The following is a 13,739-nucleotide window of genomic DNA, read 5'->3' as shown; positions in this document are numbered from 1 at the left end:
AGTTTCATTTCTTTATCCATAAAATGGATATCTGTGTGGTAAATTCCAAATAAAATCATGAAAGTTAAGTGCCTATCATAGTTACCTGGCATTTTATAGGTACTTGGTTTATCTTCATCTCTTTGCTTCATTTAGGCCTCTCCAAATTGTAAAGATGGATGGTGTTCCTTTCTGATAAATGCCAACATTACATTACTGTGCATGTACTGGCACCTGCCATAGGGTAAACACTGGCGATTGAAACACTTCTAATGTGTAGGATGTATGCCTTGTATTGCTTTTGAGAACATGCTCATTAGTAAGAAGTAGAGTTGCCTAAAAGAGATATCTCCAGCAAGCTGAGGAAAGTAGCCAATGGTGATTAGGAGTACAGGCTGTTGAATCAGATCTCCTGGCTTTAATCCAAGCTCAACTACTAAGCCTTGTGATCTTGGGCAAGTAATGTAACCTCCCAAACCTCTGTTTCTTCTTTTGTAAGATGGAGATAGTAATACTTTCTATTTCTTTGGTTATTATGAGGAATGAATGAGACAGTGTATGTACAGCCTTTAGCATAGTGCTGGACACATAGCGTTATAATAGCTATCTTTGATCACTTAGTGGTAGTATTGTTAAACATGCTGGAAATGGAAATGTAGACTTAGATACATTATTTATATTCTGCAAAGGTCTCACAGAATGAAATCTGATCTGTGCAAAGTATTAGTTGAATGGATTCTGGTTTTCAAATGTTCAGAAAGAAGTAACTGAATTTTCTCCTGGCTTAAAGTTATTTTACCACTTATTTCAAGATGTGTGATTACATGTGAACATACATTAGGGCTTTAGGGACAGAATTCAATAAACTCTGAGAAGGCTTAAAGTGGCAGAGACTCAACTCAAAGCCACTTAAGAAAAATAGGGAGGAGGAAGAGTTATTACATCACACAGCTTGAAAAGTCCAGGGTTTAAAAAGTCCTATATGACACTAGATCCAGGTAACCTCATGGTGTCACTAGAAATCAGTCTTAACTGTGTCAGTTGGTTCTGTGTTAGCCTTAGTCTCAAGATGGCCATCAGCAGCTTTAGATTGATCTCCTGCCAGCCCAGCAACCCTTGCAGAGAAAGAGATTCTTTCTCAAAGGCTCCAGCAAAAGCCCCAGAATTGCATCTCATGGGCCAATTTGGGTCACATGTCTAGTTCTGCACCAGTCACCATAGGGATCCATGTGAGGGAGTATGTGTAAGAATCGGTCCCCCTGTGGAAGCCTGCAGAGTTGGTACCAAGCTGGGACAACTCAATCCCTTTATAGGGAAGGCAGGAAGGAGGGAGAGCTCCCACTTCTGGGACAAGTATCACTAACACAATCATTTTACTATTTGCTTTTTTCTTTCTTTTCTGAAGGATTGTTTTAAATCTGAGGCTTTTTGGTTTTTTGTTTTGGTTTTCCATCAGGCTGTTAATGCATGAGGCAACATAGACCCTGAGCTTCTGGCCTCATTCCTACCAGATAACAGCCCTTCCCAGTTGCTAGTACAAATATTAGGTTTCCATGTGGAGGAATTCCGTAGGCTGTTCAAACCTGTGATAATCAGTGAGCAACCACATGACCTGAAACAAATTCCTCGTTTTTGTAATCGAACATAATCTTTGCTGGTATGCCCAGAACTTCTGCCTCTATCTGTGACTGTCTGGGTCACCAGGGCCTTAAAACCGTGGGATGCTGCGTAAGCTGCACTGTTGTCATGTGTGTGGAGATGTTTATTTTGAGTGGGACATTTTGCTAAGGTCACCAGGAGGCTGTAATTGCATGAGTAAAGGGAATGCTGCTTCCCATAGGATACTGCTGCTGTTTTCTTCCAGTGAATGTTCTTAGCCTAAGGGCTGATTGCTTGTGGTTTGGAAAGGGCAGGGCATTTTTTTATTTTGAGGTATGAGGTAGCCAGATCTAAAATAAACTTCCTCAGTGTAGCTCAGGCTTTATCCTGAAATTTCATTTTATGTTTTAATGGAAAAAAGAAGATGCCGTTGACAAGAGCATTGCCGTCTGCTCCTTCTGCACTGGTTCTGATCATAGCCTAAGCCAGTGTCCTGTTGCCTGTCCCAAGTTGTGGAAATGGTTACTGGCGGCTGTTCCGTAAGACCTGAGGACTCGGAGGCACAGGTTTCCTGATGGCCGGCTTTGCTCGAGAGTCAGTCAGTGGCAGCAAATGAGACGTGGGTGAACTATGGGGTTTCCTGTTTACCTTTTCTCATCAGCTTTTTTGCAGCGGTTTTGGGTCATTCCAGGACACCCAAGATTGAGTGAATTAAATTTACTCCTGAAAAGTGGGACTGTGGGAAAGTGATTGACCTGGAAAGTAAATACCAGAATAAGGAGGATGAAGCATGAAAGAAAGAGATCCAGAGGCGAACGAAAACCTCGTGTGGCACACCACAGCAGACTTATTTCAAGGGCATGCTGCTTGGATGGCTCTTCCTTGGAGAGGGAAGTCTGGCTTCCCTGTGCTTTGCGGGTACAGGAGGCCTCTGCTGGATCCCACTGTGGCACCCAGAGGGTGCTGTGCAGAGTTACCAGAACAGCCTGTTTAGAGGGGAGCAGAGGTCCAACATGTGCTAAGAGGTGGAGTCAGCCTGATTGGTGAGGGATATACGTGTGCAGGAGAGAACCGTAAAGAATCTTTAGGATTTCCTGGCATATGATGGAATGTTTTACAGCACAGGTGGTGCCATCTTCCCTTCTTTCTTCACATGATTAGGACCTTGGAAGGGAGGGACTCTCATTTCTGAACTGGCACAACCAGAATGACAGCCTTAGGGTACAGAATGAGGGCTGGGAAGATTGTGTTTGCTCAGCGATGAGCTGGCCTGATGAGGAGAATTGTATTATTGTTGTTTTTGTTTTAATTACTTTATTTTCATTAATATAGGAAATACACTCCCACAGTTCAAAAATCAAAAGTTCAAAAGAGTATATAGCAAAAGTCTTTTTCAGTATGTGTCCTCCAGCTGGCAGTCAGAAACCAGTGCTATTAGCGTGTTTTGTATCCTCCCAGAGTTATTTTATGCATGGACAAGCAAGTTCGTGTGGATATATATATATATATGTACACACATACATTCTTTCCCTCATTTTTATACAAATGTACATTATTCTAGACCTTTCCTTTTTAAATTTAGAAGTTGGCATTATTTTCTTACCAATTATGTTTTAAAAAAGCTTTATCATTCATATCTATGTCTACATATTGTTCCACTACCTGACTATAGCCTCATTTATTTAACCAATTCTCTCTCAGTGGACATTTACGTTGTTTCCAAGTTTTTGCTATTATAGATAATGCCAAATAGTCTTGTCTACGTGTGAGGATGTTGAAGTGGAATTGATGGGTCACGGGGTACATGCACATAAAATCTTAGATATTTCCAGATTTTTCCTGTATAGAATATAGAGATTATGTTCCCATCAGCAATGCAATATATAAGAGTGCCAGGCCAATATTAAATTGAGCCTGAAGGGAGAGAGAGAGAAAGAACTAAGAAAAAATATGTACAAGATTAACAGGTGAAATAGGACGGGAAGCACGGTGATCATGGGAGGGGCCCAGCAGTTTCACATAGAAAAGAACCATGAGAAAGAACACTGATGGTTGGCAAAGCAGGAATAATAAAAAAAAGTGAGCTGAGCTTACAACACAGGACAGCAATTATAACCTCATAAATGTCACCTGGACTTCTTGATGTGGGACCCAAGAACAGAACAGAGCTACAAAAGGATCTGCCTACGGGAGAGAAGCAAACCTGTTAGGAGAGGAGATGGGCTGGCCCTGGAGATGAGGAATCACTAAGCTAAGTTGCAATGCCAGGCCTGAGGCTAAATGCAAACTGGAGAACTGCAACGTGTGGTTGGGGAGAATTAAGGGAGAGTAGCCCAGGACTGTGGGGGGCACCACAGTCACACTGAGCCGAGGGAGGAAAATCGATGCATTCCTGGTCCCCAAACTGATTGATACAGACAAGGGACAGTCATGGAGGAAAGGGAGCAGCAACTATTTGGATAGTTCCTAAAGATCTCCAGCTCAATGGCGGAGTATTTGAAAGTATGATTTTCTCACTTGCTTACTTTCTACTCAGAGACTAGGAAACAAAACTGGGAAAACTGCCCTTCTAGTTCCAATATTGGAGCAAAGGCAGAAAGTCATTTGTGAAGTAAAAGTGATAGGCACCTGGAGAGAAAGTGGTCATTGTTATTTGAAAGCTCAGGAACACGAGTGTGGGGGAAAAGTCGGCATAGACAGATGTGCGCTGTAGACGTGGGTAAGTCATAACTTTGAAAGTTTAGGAATAAAATGGATGGGGAACTCTAGAAGAGAAGATGACTCAATATTTAACTGCTTAAAAATAATATCATTCTGACTGTGCAGCCTCACAAATAATACCAGTAAAAAGGAAGAGCTTAGAGGTACCTTGAGAGGAACTGGTTTTCAAAGGGGCTTATACAAAGGATAGAAAGGACATACACTAAGGATGAATAAAAGTGCAACTGCATGACCAGTAGGAAGAGCAAACCCCAAGCTAAAGGACAATGCTGAGGACAATACAAAGCCTCTTTATTTTTTAGCTATGTTCCTGATAAGATCAAAGAATGGATTTGATTCCACTGATGCCTCTGATAGCTACAATAGTCTACTGGGTTTGGGGTCAGCCCTGTGATGGTTTGTGAGAAGCTAGAAGACAAAGTAGGGATCCATGTCGTCTAAGAGTGAGTCACATCAGATTGACCTCATTGGTTTGGCCAGGAATGTGTCCCAGGCGAATCCACACCAATGAAGTGTTACAAAAACATTGTTTGGGATAGTCTTGCAGACAGGATGGAGAAATATAGGCATATTGGCACCTGAATGCATCCAGGGCTGGGGACATACCATGGACATACCATGTATGAGTGTGGTGCATGCTGTGTCACCTGTGTACAGGTGTTGACATGTTGGGTGTTTGGGCATGGCAGTTGGCATGTATAGCATGGACATGTGGGTAGAGGGGCTATTTCCGAGAGTGTGTCCCTGCCGTGCACTCATCTCTGCCATTGCTTCTTGGATGAAGGGTTTCTTCTAGACTCCGTGCCTCAGATGTTGACATGCAAGGATGGTCATCTGGTATGGCACAAAGGAGCTGTCGGGGGGTTGTTCGAACTGCAAGACAGGCCCCCAGATGGGGCAGGACTTAGGAGAAATGCCATGTCTTATGGTTCCTGTGAAGAAGGTGGATGGCCATTGACAGTGACCGCTGGGTGCCACCTGCTACTCACCCTCTGCACACTTCCTTCCTTCTGTGCTACTCTCTCAAGGAGTTCGCTCTCTGACCTTGAGTGCTTTTCTCTCCTCTCTTTTCCTTCCTACAGTCGGTTCTGAATGTGATCAGTGAGCTGCAGGAGCAGATGTGTAGGCTACAGCTGGACATCCACAGGCAGATTCAAGAGCACCTGTTACTCAGTAGGGACCATCCCGAGGAGATGGCGGCCAGCGAAGGTGTGGCCGAGCCCCAGCCCTGCAGCCAGGACTGTGCCTGTTGGGAGGGGTCACCTGTAGGAATCACACTTAAGTATATCAGAGCATGCGTGTGTGGGGCATTTCATTGGTGGAGGGGCTGGGGTTTCTCTTAACCAGAACAGAGTGCAGTGGCTTAGCATGGATCTGTTGTTACCTCTGGGCAGAGCTGGGACTCACTCACTCCTCTTGGGATGTAAGCTCTGTGACCCTCACTGAGCAGGGTCTGAGCAGGTGAGGCCAACCCTCGGATAGGTGGCACTCATCTCCCTTAGGGCTGGGAAAGCAGGTGTGCCAGATGCTCTGAGTGATGGGGCATTTGTGCAAAAGGAAGCGTCAGGATTCTCCTCCCCAGATATGTGATTCAGATCCTGATTCCCCACCCCCCTCCCCCCCAGGCTGGAAATGTGAATCATTTCATGAGATTCTCACTTTTTTTTTTTTAAGAAAAAAAATAGCATTATGAAAAAGAATCCTTTCAAGTTTATATTTAAAGATGTTTGCCCCCAGTGAGAAAATAAATCACCAGTTTCCATTTGCTGCGAACAATTAAGTCATCATCTCAATTTCTAGGAATATTTCGCCCACATAATCACATCAGGGTGATTTCAGAACCTCTGGGCCATGTGGAGTGTATCTGACTAGGATTCTGGACTTGGCCCCTCACAGGGGGTGACGTGGTCTTCATAACCTTGCTGGTGCCCAGTGATGGCAGCTGCACCAGAGGTGAGCCTGTTGTTGAAGAGGACTTGGAGGCCCTCCCACCCCTCAAAAAAGGCTGACATGAGAATAGCCATGAGCACTACAGAGCGTGACGTGGCTGGAAGTTACCATGATCCATGCTCAATCATGGAATCTGTCGAAAATCTCTACGCAGACTTAGGCATTGGGGGAGAGGTTAGGTGGAGAAGATTTCCTACTACTTTGAAGGCCGGGAAAAAAATAAAAGTCAAGATGTGAAGTGTAGACTTGGATAGGTGCTGGGAGGGTATTAGGCATGTCCCATGTTGAGTGGGTAACTCCAGCAAGACTTCTAAAGGAAGATAAAATATGTACCAGTGTTTGTAGCTAACGACATGCAACAAATAGCACAGGAGGAGGAGGATGTGCCAAAGAGGTCACAAGAGCCCAGAGAGCGTGGCCTTTGTGTCCCCATAGTGGCCGCCCCTCAGGCAGTAGTAGCCTGCATGCTTCTGATTCTGATATCAGCAGGCCTGGTGTCCTCTCAGGACAAACTGAGTAGCCTGGCTAGGACATAAGCCTGAGCAGAAGAACCCCTGACTTCTGGGTGTTGGAGCTCCTCAGGCAGGGCCGATAATGCTCTCAGGAAATGATTCTGGACCTGCTGCAAGTCAAAGCAGGTGACTAAGTCCTTGGAGTTCAGTGATGCAGATTACAGATGCAATAACCTTAGCTTGGAAGATACTTTTTAAAACGGGCATCGATAGATGCTCACCTCAGCTATGAGACAGTCTTAATAAATTACCCTTCAAAATTCAAGTGTAAGCAATGTCACTTATGGTGGATTGTCTCAGAATGCCAAGACCTCCAGGCCAGTGAAATGATGATTTGAGCTTCGTGTGTTTATTCATTGACAAATAGCACATACTTACTGTGTGCGCTGCTATTAATAGATAATCAGAGGTTGGCAAATGCCTCATGGAGTTTATGGTATAGCAGGTGAACTAGCCATTAGCAATTATAAAAATGAACATTTGATTACAAATTTTGTAGGAGGCTCACAGAGTACAAGGAGAGTATAGCAGAGCATAGCATTCTTGGCACAGTGTGGAGGTCAGGATAGCTTTGGTCAGGGAGGCCTGAAGGACCGGCGGGCGTTAACCTGGCAGACAGTTCCAGAGGAAATGGTGTCTGTGAAGGCCTAAGTTGAGAAGAGGAACTGAACACTGTCCACTGTGACTGGCACATAACTGGGGACAAAGAGTGACCCAAGAGACAGGCAGGGAGCTCAGCGAGGCCTGGCTGTTGGTCACGTCTTAAAGTTTACAGCTTTGAGGAGCAGGGGAGCTCCATGGTCAGATTTGTATTTTAATCTTATTGTTCCCTTGAATGCGTGGAGGTCAATGAATTTGAGAGGGGCAAGACAACAGAGGGGCATCCAACAAACAGAATGTCCAGGCTGCCGACACCAACTGCCAGGCCAGAGCAGTGGTGGTCGAGTTGGAGAGAAATGAGACATTCAGGTTGTTTTCCTGGAAGTGGAATTAATAAGGCCTGGAGGGAAAGAGAGGGGGAAATGCCAAGGAGGGATCCTAGGTTTCTGACTCCGGTGATTAGATGGGTGGATGTGCCATTTGGTGAGATGGGGGTGACTTAGAGAGGAGTTAAGGGTTCCCCTTGGGGCATGACAGTCCTGAGATGCCCTTGTGACCTCCACAGGGAGATGTTAGGGGGACATTTGTTGTGTGAGTTTAGAGTTCAGAAAGCCTATGGAAATAACTTCCTTTATGCCGGTTCTTATAGGAACTAATCAGCAGGACCAATTGTCTAAGGGAAACTTGGTTAAGACAACAGTGCTTAGCTGGGTCTCCACTTCCCACTTGGCACCTTCCATGGCTCCCTGCTGTCCAGAGAATGGCATCAGAACTCCTTACACTCTCACCCCTTTACGATAGGGCCCCTCCTTAACTTCCCAGCCTCATCTCCCACTCTCTGCCCATACCCATCCTCTGCTCCAGCCCAGTGGGTTATCTGCCTTTCCCTCTCTTATCCCTACTTCCTCCCTTCTTTCTTCAAACCAACCTCCTCCTCTGAACTGGAACACCCATACTGGCATCTGCATTTGGCATGTAGTGTTTCGTTTCTATCCTGCTGCCTGTCACTTCCTCTGTGAAGCCTTCCAGGACCACCGACCACCTCCTCTGGGTTCCTCCACCCCTAGCACAAAGAGATGCTCCCAGTCTGCCTACGTACTGCTACTTTGCATCAGAAGGGTAGAAGCTGCCTCATTTCAGCATCACTCTTCCTGCCACTCCAAAGCCCTACCTGGCTGCCCCCCCTACACATGTGTGCATGATGTTGGCACCCCATAGAGGACACAGATGTCAGAGAAAGGGGCAGGCAGAAAAGGTTCTAAAAATAAGAGGAAAGTTTTCACTTTTTTTTATTTTCCTGAAACAGTATCACTCTGTTGCCTGGGCTGGAGTACAGTGGCGTCATCATAGCTCTCACACCAACCTCAAACTCTTCCTGGGCTCAAGCAATCCTTCTGCCTCAGCCTCCCGAGTAGCTGGGACTACAGGTGCACACCACCATGCCCAGCTAAAGTTTTCACTTTCTATGCCACTAACTCCCTGGCCTTTATTTATTTATTTATTTATTTTGAGACAGAGTCTCACTCTGTTGCCCAGGCTAGAGTGCCGTGGCGTCAGCCTAGCTCACAGCAACCTCAAACTCTTCCTGGGCTCAAGCAATCCTTCTGCCTCAGCCTCCCGAGTAGCTGGGGCTACAGGCATGCACCACCATGCCTGGCTAATTTTTTCTATATATTTTTAGTTGTCCGATTAATTTCTTTGTATTTTTAGTAGAGATGGGGTCTTGCTCTTGCTCAGGCTGGTTTTGAACTCCTGAGCTCAAACAATCCGTCCGCCTCGGCCTCCCAGAGTGCTATGATTACAGGTGTGAGCCACCGCGCCCGGCCTACCTGGCCTTTATTTTTAAATAGCTACACGGCTTTTGTGAAACAGGGCCATGTTTAAAGATTATAGCTGCCGCATGGAGCTTGATGCAGTTCTGCATCCTCTGTGCATGAGATTAACCTGGTTTGTAGATCCAGGCACATTCTTTAACCATCATAACTTTGTCTTTGTCCTTCATCCCTCCAGGAGTTACTGCAAGAGCTCAGGCACCTCAAAATCAAAGTGGAAGAGTTGGAAAATGAACGGAATCAGTATGAGTGGAAGCTGAAGGCCACTAAGGTAAGAGGCGGTTCTGATGCTGATGGAGAGAGCATGGAGGCCTGTGGGGAGAGTCTGTGTTCAAACTCAGCCTTTCCAGTAGCTTATGTCTGAAAATGCAGATCAACCCTACTGTGTGGGCATGGACCAGTGATTCAGATGTGATTCAGGAAGACTCCTCAGGGGGAAAGCCTGCAATACTATGAGCCACTAAAGTGCAATAACCGAATCTGCTTCCTCTTGCTGCACCCTGTAGCGCCTAGCTGAAGTTGGGCCAGGAAGGGGCTAGGCACCAGATGTAGATGCCTAGATGACCTCCCCCAGAGGCAGGCCTCACAGAGAAGAGACCTCATAGTGCCAGGTGCTGGGCTCTGTCTGATAGGCCCACGTTGCTAAGTTCTAACTGTGGGGCCAGCAAACAAGTGTCAGGATCCAGATTTCTAATAGAGACCAGCACCCATCCTGTCTGCAAAGAAAGGGAGAAATGGCCATGGAAACATGCAAGAAAAGTTAAGAGAATTTCTTCCAAGAATTGTCTGGCCCTTGTAGAAATGAGAGGCCTTTGGGTTGAGACTCCCAAGGCTAAGGTTTGCAGAAGCCACTGCAAACCTGAATCAAGCCCATGGGCACGTCAGCCCTGAGTGAGCTCTGAAAAGCTGCATGTGGCTGCACCTCTCAGCAAGCAGTTTGGCACAGCAGGGCCTGGCTCTCTGGCCTCTGTGGGTGGAGACCAGAGCAGAGGGGCAGTGCTTCACGGTGAATTTGGGAGTAAGGACACCCTACCTTTTGTTGCCTCTTTTTCCTTTACGTGTTTATCCCTGTCCCATTTGGGGATGTTGGGGAAGGGAGCCCAGGGCTCTTAAGAGGGGCCCTCAGCTGTCCTGTTAACTCAGAAGCAGGCCGGCCGGCGTGGGTGGGGTTGGAGCCCTGGCATTGGAGCTGGCAGGTCAGGGTTTGCATCCTGGCCCGGTCACTGAGCAGCTCTGTGATTTGACAACGAATCCTGTACTCCTCCTGTTTTCTCCCCAGTGACTTGCAGAGATATTGCTTCCTCCTGTGATTTCTGGTGAGGATTGAGTGAGGTTTGATGTAACAAAGCATCAAGTGTGGGTGCTCAGTCAGGAGTGAAACTGAACACAAGGCTGTCTGGCAAAGGAGCCCCCAGGAGGACCAGTGCTCATTTTGTTACTTGGGGTTGTTTAGAAATTAACTTGGGCCTCTGTGGGAATGGCCAGCCCATATCATAACCTCGAGGACCAAATGTGGGACATGATTGGGCCCCCACATGGGGGGTGGGTGGCCAGAGTAGAAGCCTTTGCTGTGTGTTCCACTGGCTGGCTCAGGGGTCATTTCTAAACCACTCTCTTATTTAGCTGATGCTCAGAGAACTGAGCCGATTACCCGGAAGGGAAGGAATAAGATGAGAAGAACAATAGGAGTAGCATTTATTGAGTACTTAAAATGTACTAAGTATTGGGCTGAGTTGTTATAACTATTATCTTACTCAATCCTCACTGCACTCCCATGAAGTAGGTGCTATTTTTCCCATTTTATAGATGAGCTGAGACTCAGAAAGGTTAACTTACTTGCCCAAGGTCACCCAACTAGGAAATGAGAGCATCCAAGTTTGACTCTAAAGCCAAGGTACCTCTTGGGATGGGACCTATGCAATTCTGATCTTCTAATGAGTATGGGAAAGCATGGACACCCACACGTAGCGTTGCGTGTGAAATTCAACTTGCTATACTTAGTGGAGACATGAGAACCATCCAAGACAGTTGCCTGTGTTGTGTGCGTATGTGAATGTGTTTGCACTTCTGTGCTGTTTACGTGCTTTTTTATTTTTTTTTGCAAAAGTGTATCTGCTAAAGCACTGCCGCATGCTTGTACACATGTCTGTGTGGGTGAGTGTGCACATGAGCCTGGAGGGTGGACAGAGGTAGTGACTGCCCAAAGTGTGGGAGAGCATTGAGGGTGGGAGCACTTGGCTCACACTTTGTCTACCAGTAGTGATTTGGTTTCCACTGTATTTCCTGTATGAGGTGGAAAGATGAAAGCCACATGCATCTGTCACAGTGGTGTATCTAAATGCTGTTGGGTGAGTATCTTGGGAGAAGGAAGACCATGTCTGGAAAGGATATTCAGCTGTGCACTGAGGACAGCCCCCCGTTGTACACTATCCCAGCTCCTTGGGCCTCAGTGGCATCTGGGCCCCACACAGCAGGGGAGAGAAACAGCCTGGTCAGGTTGGAGGGTGCAGGGGAAGGATTAGGTTGATGGCCAGAGAGTAGGTGGGGCCAGAACGGCCTAGAAGAGTGAATTCATTTAGAGAGGTCCAACCTGTGGGGAGGGCAGCTGGCCCCTCCTGCTGCTCCCCTCTACTCCTGACGTGTGCTGGGGCCCAGTGGGCTCTGGACTCTGGTAGAGGCACTTCATCATGGTTTGGCAGTCCTTCTGACCTGACAGGGATCCTCTGTTGCTTTTTCAGGCTGAGGTAGCCCAGCTGCAAGAGCAGGTGGCCCTGAAAGATGCAGAAATTGAGCGTCTGCACAGCCAGCTCTCCCGGACAGCAGCTCTCCACAGTGACCACGCAGAGAGAGGTAACTGGCTTGACTGAGACAGGATGCAGTTGTCCTGGGCCCTGGGCACACTCCTATAAATGGGCCTGTGTGCCTATGAGTGAGTGTGGGTATGCTTGTGTGTGCAGGCATGCTAACGTGCATGTTTGTGTGTGACCATGTCCAAGTGAGTGGATGCACATGTATGTGTGCACACGCATGCCTATAAAGCACAGCTCCGTTATGGAATCATAGCCATGGCAGCCTCCCTTACCCAGAGGGCTCAGCTCCAAAGGCTTCTCAGATATACAGTGTTAACTGAAGCTCTGTGCAGCCGCCTCTGGAGCTTTTACTGAGAACGTAGGGAATACCTGGCTCTTTCATTTGATCGAAAGGCCTTGTTTCTATGCCATCACCAAAGGGAAGGCTTTAGTAATTTATTCAGTCATTTCATGGATACCTACCTGACATTTGTACAAAGCGCTGAGGTCACAGAAGCGAATCAGTTCTTTTTCATCCTTGCGATTCCAAATGTTACCTCTCAGACTCTTTCTAGCCACCCTACCTCAAGTAGGTGCCCCAGCCCTATTGTTCTCTAACTCAACATCCTTCTTGTTTTCTTCATAGCACTTATAACTTACCAGTGCTGTGTTTTGGGAGATCTCATGGTATAGACTGTCATCCCCACTCTGGGGCAGAGACTATATCTTTCTTGTTTAAGAATGTATCCTCAGAGCCCAACACAGTATTCAGCCCATCGTAGGCACCTCATCCTCAGAAATGTTTACTGAATAAGGGAAGGATGGTGAATGGTCCCTGAGAAATTCAAGTATTGCTGATTAAAAATAGAGGGTAAATCCTCAGCTGCTCTTATGAACACATATTTTATAACCACGCCTGTTTTCCATGTATGGAAAGTAACCCCACACCCTCAACTTCTCACTCACCACTAGGCTGCAGAGAAGTGCTGGAGGAGATCATACAGTCCATGGATGGGTGCCACTACCTAGGCTCATCTCAGCCTCAGCCCTGCTTAGCCCATGCAACTACGGTTTAGGCTGGGAAGGAAATTAGTGCCAACGTGCTCATCCCTCCCCCAGGCTTTCTCGGTGTCTTCCCAAGCCACTGGGTGTGTCACCTACCTGCCAAGGCCTACCCATGGAGGCTGAGTTCTGCTAGGATAGCCTGGACTATCTCTGATGCCAACCCTGGGCAGAGAGTGCCCCACACCATGACTTCTAGACCAGGCAGCCTTCCTTTTCTACCCCATACTTCCCCACAGTCCAAGCCTTCTAGATCCCACCCCACCCCTGGTTACCTCCTCGAGCTGGTCCTTTGGTCATTTGCTGCTCAAGTTGGGTTCAGATGAGTGAATCAAGGTTTGCCAGTCTTTGTCTGGAGCTTACCCCCCTACAACCTGAGCTGCAGAGCTGATGTTGGCTGCCAGGAGCTTAAGATAACCAGCAAGCACTCTCCATTTTACTCTGAAAATGAATTCCCATGACTATTTACACAAAGTCTATAGGTCTACTGTTGCTGTTCTTGTTGGATATAACAAGCACCCCCAAAGGAAATGGGATGCCTATACTTTTATGCCCTTGTCTCCTGTACTTTTCTTATATAGACAGCCCTATTCCCTTTGCAGTGACCAGTTTAGGGATGGATATAGATCCTTCTTTGGAAAATCTAGCTATGTGCCAATTCCCAGATCTCTGAGTATCTGGCAAATGACCTCCAG

The 13,739-nt window shown here is 46.8% G+C and overlaps 1 protein-coding gene across 5 annotated transcripts in view; it reads left to right on the top strand.

Annotated features, from left to right (window-relative positions):
- PPFIBP2 (PTPRF interacting protein, binding protein 2 (liprin beta 2)) overlaps positions 1 to 13,739 on the top strand; it is a 109,670-nt gene that overhangs the window by 66,297 nt on the left and 29,634 nt on the right. For all 5 annotated transcript variants that reach the window (XM_012654399.1, XM_012654401.1, XM_012654402.1 and 2 more), the window contains 2 exons: positions 9,372 to 9,464; positions 11,932 to 12,043. In XM_012654399.1, coding sequence (XP_012509853.1) covers positions 9,372 to 9,464; positions 11,932 to 12,043 — 205 coding nt within the window. The remainder of the gene's footprint in view (positions 1 to 9,371; positions 9,465 to 11,931; positions 12,044 to 13,739) is intronic.

Source organism: Propithecus coquereli, unplaced genomic scaffold (assembly GCF_000956105.1).
Source record: "Propithecus coquereli isolate 6110/MARCELLA unplaced genomic scaffold, Pcoq_1.0 Scaffold44, whole genome shotgun sequence".
In the NCBI taxonomy this organism is placed as follows: domain Eukaryota; kingdom Metazoa; phylum Chordata; class Mammalia; order Primates; family Indriidae; genus Propithecus; species Propithecus coquereli.
Note: the sequence above shows the minus strand (reverse complement) of the source record. Positions and strands in the feature narration are given on the sequence as shown.